Source organism: Panthera onca, chromosome B1, assembly GCF_046562875.1.
Source record: "Panthera onca isolate mPanOnc1 chromosome B1, mPanOnc1 haplotype 2, whole genome shotgun sequence".
NCBI lineage: Eukaryota > Metazoa > Chordata > Mammalia > Carnivora > Felidae > Panthera > Panthera onca.
In genome coordinates, this window is record NC_138342.1 from 72,449,709 (window position 1) to 72,461,200 (window position 11,492).

Here is an 11,492-nt window from a genome sequence, read left to right on the forward strand (position 1 = left end):
TGGGAATTTTCATGTAATTCAAGAAAAAAAATATCATGTTCTTTATATGTTCCCGTATGTCCTCTTATAGTGTCTATATCTTAAAATCACAAATCACTGTCTACATTCCAGTTTAACAACTAAAGTTTTTTCTTTCCACATACAAGATTTACAAGGAATTTGACCAACTTGACCTTTTGATTCTAACAACCAGGCATTAGCCTAGTCAAGAACGGAAATAGATCAAGCCTACAGATCAAGCCTCGCTGACCTCAATCATTTAACATGTTAATTCTGATAGTTGAAAAATCTTATTCAGAAAAAATAAGCATCAGCAGCATGTTTAATTGCAAAAAGCAAGAAGAACGAGCCTCTTCAAAAGTCAGAATGGCACACTATCCACTTCATACTTTACAGAACTGCCTCCATTGCAAACCACTTTATCTTCTCATCTCTGGAGCATCCCAGACGCATTCTTTAACTGTGAATTCACTGGTCTTTCCTCAGAATCAGTAACCTTTTGAGTGAGTGTGGGAAGTGGGGAAGGAGACAATGGTGTCTACCTGGGGCTGCAGAAAGCAATGACAGAGCAGAACAGGAATGCTTCAGTTCTCTTGGCCTCTGTGTTCCTGGTTATTGTGTCGCAGAGCCTTACTGGGAAATATTTTCTCATCTGGCATTCCAAGAAATGGAAGGCCCCACAGCTGTTTTATAGTTCTGTCATTAAATACGGGAATGTCCTAGCCTGCCAGAATAAGAAAACTGATAGAACCAGATTTGTGGTCTGAAATCCCTTTCAGAAACGCCATCGTGTGGCACTTTGGAGCAATGACCGGAAGAGTCCTGTGGTGGGTCATATGGTTCATCTCAACCTGGCTAGTCTCCAGCGAAATCTATTCCTATAACTCTCTAAGTTCATATTAAATCATCCCCGTGGGCAGAGAGTAAACCATGGTGAAATCTGTGGAAATCTTGTTGTTTTTAGAATTTGTGAACTTCCCCTCACAAAATTGACAATATGACAAATTTATGTGTGTAATATGTTTAAAGGGAAAAAACAATTTTTAAAAGCAGGAATAAGAAGTCTATTTTGAAACTTTATAACTGTGTGCTTTATATTTTATAGAGATAGCTGCCAGCTGAATTATTAAAATGTGTGATTAGAGCCCACAAATCAATAATATCAATTCATTTGGGAGACATCCAAAATAGACATACCCTCCCCCCACCAAATGTCCACAAAACCTATGGATTATGGTTATACTAATAACACTGCAAGAAATTACTTAATCCATATTTATATTAAAGGCAGCATTTAGTAAATAAGAGCTGATACCTTAGATAGAACTAATAATAAAAAGGACCATTTATCATTAATCTCATTTCACACATAATTCTTACAGTGGAGGTGTGAGATAAATAAATAGTGCAATCCCCATTTCACAAGGGAGAAAGGCAGATGAAGTAGTTAAGTAATCTCAAAACAATATTAAATACCTAAAATGGACTCAAAGCTTTGCTACCTCTCATTTCTGTTCCAATATTCAAGCTTCATCTGTAATTCTCTTTCATTTAAACACCTTTTAAATACCCAGTAAAGTTTTTTTTTTAATATAAAAAATGTTTTTAATTTTATTAAGTAACCGACTTTAAACATCCTGGGAGAAAAACTAGAAAAAGATAATTCATAAGTCAACCCATTCCTGTAGAGATGTGCAAATTACCCTATTGATGTACACAGTTTAAAGACCTTACATCTAGCCTCATTCTAATAACTGATTCCACTTAAAGACATTAAAATCATGACTCCCTGCTCTTCCTAAACATTTCAGTAATAGTTAACACACAAAGTGTTTAAAATATGCATGTAATATGTGACAAGCATTGTTAGTTTTACACATACTAATTCATTTAAACTTCTCAAAGCCCCCATGAGCTAGGTAATAGTGTGTGCATGTGACAGATGAAGAAACAAATACCGGAGGCTAAGTGATCTGCCCAAGGCCAAACGGCTAACTGGTGGCAGGGGGGAGTCAAAGCCACACTCTGGCCCCAGAAGCAGCATTCTCAAGCAGTAACACTGCTCCCAGTCAGAAACTGCCTTACTTCTGTAGCATATAGAATAAATTACCATTCCTCTATTTTATCTACTGAATTATGAGATTCGTCACCTCCAAACAATTCAAACAGTGCGACAAAAATTCACGTCCTTGAGAGGTCATTGTGAATCCAACTTAATGGGCATAGATTTCTAAACATAGTTTTTAATGTTATTAATGTCATTTGTCTAAATGACAAGTTGTTACATACTTGAAATCACAAAACCGAGCTTGAGTACTGAAGGATGGAAGGAGCCTCTCTGAACTTTTCGTACACCTCAACAGTAGCCTTGCAGCTGTTAAACAAGTATAATTGTGAGGCACATGTGGTTGCATTATATTACCTTAATCTGTTGTTTACCCCAAAAGAAACAAAAATCTATTCCATTTCATTTTATTTAGGACTGATTCATATTAATAATTTTTCTTCTAATTCAGAAATGCTAAAACTCTTTAAAAGAACTAGTCATTCCTCCCCACTTTTTTAGAGGACCCCTCAGTGCCCTTCCATGACGCTGAATGACAATCCCATAAATGAAAAATCTAGTTAATGATATTGTACGTAAGTAATGTTTTAACTGCAGAGTAGTTTGTGTGTTTGTTTCTTTGTTTTTCTAACCACAAAACCAGAGGGGGAAGTGTGGGAGCAAGTGGGTGGGGCAGTGACAAAAAAACCTCATGACACATTTCTCCGCCTCCCTGTGTTGGTGGAGAATGTCTGGAGCAGCATTTAAATTCTGGGAGGTCCTGGCTGTCAGCAGCAAGAAGAGAAGGCCAGGACTGCCACACTGTCCAGGACTGGGCTCTCTTCTCAGCAGCCACAGACCAAGGTAAGCCCGCAGTGCACTGTCCTATATACTCAGCTTCGTTTCAGGGCGAAGGGCAAGTGGTAAGGAAGAGTTTAACTGTAAAGCTGTTATGCAGACTTGTTCTTGTCTTTTCATTGAGCATGCCAGATACATTACAGATTTCCTGGAGGAAAGGTGACTGGCTGTTTTGAAAGCCAGTCGTCTATATAACTCAGAAACACTTTGAGTCCTCAAAAGAACTAACACTATTTCTTCCAATCAGAAAAAAATAAACATTCTATGCCCCTTTCAAATGTTTCCATATACATTAGTTTTAATGGACAGATGGTTGTGGAAGCATTTAAAAGGAAAAGGATCTTTAGTGGTAATGTAAGCTAAATAATAATGCTATTTTTTGATGATTTAATGTATCCATCCTATTTTCAAGGGGGAAAAAAAACCTCCCTGAATATTTTACTTCTGTATTTAGCCGTTAAATTTTTCACCAAAATACTTGTATGACACTATGTAGACTTGTTATCATGAATAGAAAAGCTGTTGACTGTTTTCAGTGTTTTGTTTTTTGTTTCAAATTTCTAGAATGTCTTTCTTAAATAACTGAGTTTTGAGATGGCTTCATTTTACCTAAGTAGTATCTTTTTAATAATTTAAGAATCACATTTAACATGCATGCTTGAAAAATGGAGAAAGCAAGTTTCTTTCTGTAGTTTTATGTTCTTTCTTTTTGTGTTTTTCTTCTCTAAGAAATGAGTATACTAACACTAGCTTATTATTTTAATTAAATTACTAATGATCTGTTTGTAGGTTTAGACAGCTGGAGATATCAGGTAGTATTGGTATAATCCCTGGAACTCTAAATTTTAAAGTTAAATATAGACTCGTAACATTCCTCTCTCCCTTACCCAATAGTGAGAGATGGAGAATAGAGGTGGCATTACAAATATTAACTCAAAAGACCATAGTGAACGAAACAAAAGTTTTCTCCAAAAGGAAGAAAATGTTCTACAAAAAATATATTTTATTTGTAATTATTTTGTAATGTGGTAGCAAACAAAGGTATCACGGTTTTACCCTACAAAGAGATTAAATATTCCTTACAAAATGTTTTGCAGGAAAAATAACCATGAGAATTGCAGTGATTTGCTTTTGCCTCTTGGGCATTGCCTACGCCATTCCAGTGAGTACAGCTGAATCTAAAGGAAATTTCTCAAAATACATGAATTGTGTGCTCCCATGTGCTAAGAACACATTCACATTGTAATCTTTCTTCATCTTTTCTGTTTCAAAGATTAAACAGACTGATTCTGGGAGCTCGGAGGAAAAGCAGGTAAGCATCTTTTAGGTTTATCATGTCCTTAAATTAGTTATGCAGTTGTACAGGAGGCACCACAAACATATTTGTTGCCATTTTACTTATTTTCATAGTCATGCTGTTAATTGGTAAGTACTGACTGCCTGCTTTCAACCCAGGCCAATACTAAGTACAGTTACAGATGGTCCTCAACTTATGATGGTTCAATTTACAAGTTTTCAACTTTATGACAGTGAGAAAGCCATATGCATTTAGTAAAAACCATACTTCAAATTTTGAATTTTGACCTTTTTCTAGGCTAACAATACATGGTACAATACTCCCTTGTGATGCTGGGCAGTGGTAGTGAACTGCAGCCTTCAGCCGGGTACATGATTACGAGGCTAATCACCAATATGCTTTCAACCATTCTGCACCAATACAACTATTCCGTTTTTCACTTTCAGTACAGTACTCAGTACATTACATGAGATATTCGACGCTTCATTATAAAATAGGCTTTGTGCTAGATGCTTTTACCCAACTGCAGGCTATGTAACCATTCTGAGCAGTTGAAGGTAGGCTAGGCTAAGTTATGACACACGGTAGGTTAGGTGTATTCAATGCATCTCTGTATGACCTACCATATTTTCAACCTGCAATGGGTTTACTGGGACATAGCCCTTTTGCAAGTTAAGAAAGGGTTGGATAGGTTTTAGTAAGTATATGCATCAAATTAGACTTTTTTTTATATAATAAAATAATGCTCTAGGCCATTATCACTTATGTAAGATGAATTCTATGAAGTCATGTGACTTTCTTTCCATGAGTCAACATACCATGCTAGACGTAGAAAACTCCACCCTTTAGTAAGTTTAAAATTTGTCTCACATACTGGATAGTTTGTGTGACTCTAATATTCAAAATATCTTCTAAGATATTTGCTAAGAAGCCCATTATAAAAAGAAAGTCGTTTACACTGTTTAGATCTTGTCAGCTAACTTTAGATAACAATTCTCTACCCAAACAGAAGACCAAATCAAACCCTTTATTATAGCTTTTTGACCAGCACCATAGATGTATGTGCCTCTCCAAAACAGGTGAAACTGTGCCAGCCAAACAACAAATGGGCATTGTCCTGAGGAGCTCAGACAAAAAGGCACAGAGCTCAATGCCAGATGAACAGAATAAAGGCCGTAGAGAGTTGCCTGGGGTCACTGAGAATAGATTGCTTAATGAAGACATTTAGAGAAATATTGCTGTATGCACATTTGGGTGTGCAAGTAGGTGTTATAGGCATGTCCAATTGATTTGAGAAAACAAGTATTGAATCACAATAATAAGCCAGAAAAATTAACATTTCCAGAAAAGATAGAGGTCACACTATTTGAGGCAAGAATTAGTGCTTTTAAGAGAACAAATATGGTACATGAAGCTATGACAGTACAAATTACTAAATGTCAGGGGATTCAACCTTCCAGAATCCTAGAACCTTAGAACTAGTAGGAAATATGGGAAAGTTAATAGGAAACACCTCTGGAGATGAACACTGGTTATTTGTGAGTGTTAGGACTATTAGGGGGTTTAGTCTCCTTACTTTGTTCATCTATATTGTCTCCATATTACCTTGTTTTAAATCATAAATTGAACTTATAAATACATTCTCTATGAGCCCATATTACATGTCTCATCAGGAAATATATATATTAATTATTAATTATATGTAAGTTCTAACATATTTGTATATAATCTTTATATACATATTTGTATATAATCTTTCCAAGAGGGAAACTTGAACTCATCTAGACCGGTAGTTTTCATATCGTTTTTAGGCAAGGAACCCCTTCTTTCAGCAAATGCTTTGAGAGAAGCCCACTGTGAATCTGCTCTGGTTAGAGCCATCCGGCCTTGGGGAAACCCCAAGTGCCCCTGACTGGCTGCCTCCCCGTCCCTCCCCCACTCGGTGGCTGGCTGTGAAAGGGACTCTGTGGAACCACCAGGATTCTCATTCTCAATGACAGGGATGTGAAGGGATTGGCTCTGGGTGATACAGCCCATCAGATGACACTTACTCAGAGCAACTTCCGTTCCTCTGCACTAGGATAATCATTTTCCAGATAAATAACTTGGCTAGAGGAAAAACCATTCATGTCTCTGGCACCTTAGAGCAACAGAACTGTGTGATGATGTTAATATTCTATTTCTGCACCGTCCACTCAGAGAGCAGCTAGACACATGTGGCTATTGAATGAAAAATGTAGCTAGTGCAACTGAGGAACTGAATTTTTATTTTACTTAATTTTAATTAAATAACCACATGTTATATAGCTGGAGGATACCATATCAGACAGCACAGCCTTAGAGAGTTCCCCCTTGTTCCATAGAGGAAACAATGAAGATCACCACTAATTAAGGAACTTCTGCTTTAGCTGTGCTTTATCTGAGAGGAAATTTCAGCTAGCAAGCACAGGACTGCGCAGTATTCAGTATGCACAGAATGCATCAGTGCAAAGAGCCAGTTTGCCTGGATTTGAACCCTGGCTCTGCCACTTTCTACCACTAACCTTCCTTGTGGTTGAGTTTCTCCTGATCTGTAAAATGAGAATAATAATGATACTCATCTCACAGGGTGTTGAGAGGATTAAATGAATAAATATTTGTAAATCACTTTGAAAGAGTGCCTGGCCCACAGTAAGTGCTATGTAAGAGTATATTAAATGAATCTCGGGACACCTGGGTGGCTCAGTTGGTTGGGCATTTGACTTTGGCTCAGGTCATGATCTCGCGGTTCGTGGGTTCCGGCCCCTCGTCGAGCTCTGTGCTGACAGCTCAGAGCCTGCTTCAGATTCTGTGTTCCCCTCTCTCTCTGCCCCTCCCCAGCTTGGACTCTCTCTCTCTCTCTCAAAAATAAATAAACACTAAAAAAAAATTTTTTTGAAGAGTATATTAAATGAATCTGCAATGCAAATAAATGCTAAAAGAGGTATCTAAAGCTCTGGTTGACCATATACATGCATATTATTCTTATCCATCAAGGTCAGTGAAGTGTAGTTGTTTTTTTCAGCTTATCTCTTAGAGATCCTTTATGTTTCTTTTTTTAATAATGACAAATATACAACATTTTTTGTAGCTTTACAACAAATACCCAGGTGCTGTAGCTACATGGCCAAAGCCTGACCCATCTCAGAAGCAGACTTTCCTAGCACTACAGGTATTTTTAATTTTAACTAATTGTAAAAATTAAATTTTTCACAATTAGAAAACAGCAACAAGAAGTAGCCATCATGCAGGCCATTTGGGCCAGTTAAATGGAGCCTTCTAACCCTTGGGTAAACGTGAGCTTCGGCTAGCAATTGATCTGGTCAAGTGGCTTCCTCCCACTTTAAGCCACCCACTTTTGAGGCTGAAAACTGAGAACTGCTTGGGACAGCAAAGGCTGACTGTTGAATTAAAATGTTAGGCACGTTTGATGTTCACTGCCTGATATGTGTCCCTCCTTCTTCAGAATGCTGTGCTCTCTGAAGAAACTGATGACTTCAAACAAAAGGTAAGTTCTCACCTCGAATCAGAGGCTGACCATGCCTTAGAGAGATGAAAGAAGCCACTCTTCCTCCGAATGACATTGCCCAGGTTCAAGTCTGACAAGATTCTGTTAGCAAATTTCCCAGTAAATTGCCAGTCTAAAACTTGCTCAGAAGAAAAACATGTATTTACCAAATGGCAGAAATATCGGATTTCTTCAGATAAGTTTAGGGTGGCAGAAAGTGTTTGCCAATGTCTGTTATTTGAAATACTAAGCCTCTTAACATTTTATTTAAGGTATTTTGAAGGTGTTTTTTCCAATATCCGATAAGCACCTAATTAATGCCTATGAAAGCCAAGATTTTGTCTCTAGGAACATTACTGTTCCTAACATAACTGTTTATGTGACAACTATTCTTTTTATTAGGACTATTAATATATTTGCTAAACAGAGAGATAAGTTAAATTTGTTTTCCTTAAGATCTGTTTGAATATGTTAAGAATCTCTAATTAGGAAAGCTACATAAATAACCCAGTATATTTGCGAATCAGAAGTTTAATAGACATTAACTGGTTAATTTAATTGACAGCTTTGAGCTGCAATTTATCCACCTTTTGTTTATCATGCTAATAAGGAGGTGGTTTTAGGTTTCGGTGCATGCATTAATATATGGGTGCTCCAATATCCTGAGAATTCTTATTTCAAATAGAACAAATAACCTCACAATTATGTATCTGTATTTATTTCATCATTGAATTTGGTCAGTTAAATAATATCTAATATGAACGAGGAAAAGCAATGTTATCAGTTTAAACGTCATACTCACATATATTGCTTGAAATTGTCTATGAAAATAATTGTTTATGGAAAATCAAGCAAAACACCTCAGATTATGATTCCACTATCCTTGTGTTAAAACGGAATTGGAAGATACTCACATTTGCTCCTAAAAGTCACTGAGTACATTGTTCTGAAGGCAAAGATTCTGAAAACAAAATAGTTTGAAAGACACTGTAAAGACTAAGGGAAAATAAAAACCTTTACCCGAATTTTTCTGGCCATCTTGATTTTTAGACCCTTGCAAGTAAGTCCAATGAAAGCCATGATGTGGATGATGAAGATGATGGAGACGATGTAGATAGCCAGGACTCCGTTGATTCCCATGACACAGATGACGACTCTAACCAGTCTGATGAATCTGATGAACTGGTCACTGACTTTCCCACCGATGTTCCGGCAACCCAATTTTTCACCCCGGCTGTCCCCACAAGAGACTCATATGATGGCCGAGGTGATAGTGTGGCTTATGGACTGAGGTCCAAATCTAAGAAGTCCCACAGATATGAGGACCAGGTAAATCCTTTAACAGACACATCAGATATTTATGATTAGAGCCCAATTCTAGGAACTCCAGGTGTGCATACGCACATTCATTCATTCAGTTAGCATTATTAATTTATGACTCTAGAACACAAATATTTTTCCCATTGGTGATTTTATGTTTAAGGCCATGCTATTTCTCCCTAATTTTGCCTCTCAATCACAATGCTCTTTTTCCAAATCCTGGCTATAAAGCATTTATTCTATTCACTTTTTTAGATTAAAGGAAAAAAAACTTTGGAAAACAGCAATTATCTTCACAATATAATGGTCATGTTTTGAAGCTAAATACCTAAGATGAATTGGAGAGTGGCAAATGACACTAAATGTGTAGTGGAAGAATCTGTATTTGACACATAGCCTTGCCATTTACTATTCATTTTACTTTTTAACTTTCAATTCATTTTCCCTTTATGTAAAACAGGGATCATGAGACCTAATTCATAGTCTTCATCATATGCATAATTGATGTACCTGTTAAATTAAAGGAGATGAATATGTGAAAAGGCTTGGCAAAATGCAAAGTAACATGCTAGTCTTGGTTTTTGCTTTGGCCAAATTTAGACAATTTTTAGTATAAATTGGCCTAAAAGTTAGGAAGCAGAATTACAACGCGCCCATCCCTGACTATTCATTTCATCTTTCTTCCATTTGTTCTGTGATTCAGTATCCTGATTCTACAGAGGAGGACTTCACATCACTTGTGAAAAGTCAGAGTACGAAAGATGACTTCAATGCCGTCCTCCTTTCCCACACCGTGCGGCGGTCTCCTGACAGGGACAGCCATGTGAAGGACAGTCAGGAAACAAGTCAGGTGGATGACCACAGTATGGAAACCAAGAGCCGCAAGCACTCCAAAGAGTATAAGCTGAAGGCAAGTGATGAGAACAATAAGCATTCCCATGAGATTGGTAGTCAGGAAAGTTCTGATGTCAGCAGTGAGCTTGTTGGCCAAACAGTTCAAAGCAGTGAAAAGGAGCTAGACCAACACGCTGAGAGTGAGGAACAAGATAAACACCTGAAATTCCGCGTTTCTCATGAATTAGATAGTGCATCTTCTGAGGTCAATTAAAAGGAGAAAGTGCAGTTTCTTACTCTGCTTTTAGTAAAAAGAAGAAAAATACATGATAGCAAGATGGGAGACAATATGAAATGTTTATTTCTCAGCTTAGTTGGTGAATGTATATGTATATGGATCTGGAAATAGATACTATTTTTGATCATTCGTTTAGTGTGTCGCTTCATGGTAACATCCTTGTAAACTAAAGCTCCAGGGTTTGGTCTATGTTCTTTCCATGTAAGAAATGCAAACTATCACCGCATTTTAATGTTTGCTATTCTTTTATGAATGGAAATTTATGTAGAAGCAAACAAAATACTTTTACACACTTATAAAAGAGAATATAAAATTTTATGTCACTATAATCTTTTGTTTTTTAAATTAGTGTACATTTGGTTGTGATTACTTTTTGTGTGTGTGAATAAATCTTATACCTCAAGTATAATGAGAGTTTGGTGGTATCTGTGGCTTTTCTTCCCCCCACCCCCAGCTTTATTGACATAAAAATGACATATAACATTGTGTAAGTTTAAGGTGTACCACATGATGATCTGATACACTTATATACTGAAAAATGATGACCACCATAACATTAGTTAACACCCTCTATCTCGTCACCTCCTCTATCCTATCACATAATCATCACTTTTTTGGGTGAGAGCGTTTAAGATGCACTATCTTAGCAATTGGTTGCTTTTCTTATTTTTATTTTTTTCCCACAATTGCCCAGCCGTTAACAAGTGTAACTATTTTAATGAACCTGCTAAACTTAGTAGAGAGCAATCTAGGGTCTTCTGGATTAACTGTACAGTTTCCGGCTGAGCTAAAGTTCCTAGCTAAGGTAACAGAATTCAAGTGCGGGGTGATATTCAGCCAGGAATTCTCCAACCATGCAGGACTCCACAGGCCACATACTCCCAATGGAGCACCTTTTTCTAATTTTCACAAAGCTGATACGAAAGCTAATGAAAGCCTGTATGCAATATGCAATCACAAATCAATTTTATTGTTTCACTCACCATTAATTTGCTCAGCAAATTTATTGCTTTCTTGCCCTTGGAAGAAACCCTGATAGATTCCATAGCTATTTTTTCCCATAGCTATTTTGATCCCTCATAGATAATAATCAGTTCCCTTGTACTGGAAAATTGTACTGGAAAATTCTTAAATGCAGTTTCAGGTAATAATCAAGATTTTCAATTTCATTCAAAACTAAAAGTTCTGGAAGCCTGAAGTTGAGCAAGCATTTTTAGTTCCATGGCTTGCTCCTCTGCTCTTTCTGAAACTAGAAATCCCATTTGGAAATTTAAAAATTCTTTATTAAATAACTTTTAGGACAAAAGGGGAAAAA

At 36.9% G+C, this 11,492-nt stretch overlaps 1 protein-coding gene across 2 annotated transcripts; it reads left to right on the forward strand.

The window, feature by feature from the left end:
• The first annotated feature begins 2,777 nt into the window (after positions 1-2,777).
• SPP1 (secreted phosphoprotein 1) lies at positions 2,778-10,589 on the forward strand. Of its 2 annotated transcripts, XM_060654656.3 has the most exons (7): positions 2,778-2,908; positions 4,000-4,064; positions 4,176-4,214; positions 7,309-7,389; positions 7,684-7,725; positions 8,776-9,054; positions 9,749-10,589. In XM_060654656.3, the coding sequence occupies exons 2-7, from the start codon at positions 4,011-4,013 to the stop codon at positions 10,151-10,153; spliced, it is 900 nt and encodes a 299-aa protein (XP_060510639.1). In that variant the 5' UTR covers positions 2,778-2,908; positions 4,000-4,010; the 3' UTR covers positions 10,154-10,589. The 2 variants fall into 2 exon arrangements, with proteins under 2 accessions (XP_060510639.1, XP_060510640.1); XM_060654657.3 differs by lacking the exon at positions 7,309-7,389.
• Positions 10,590-11,492: the final 903 nt, after the last annotated feature.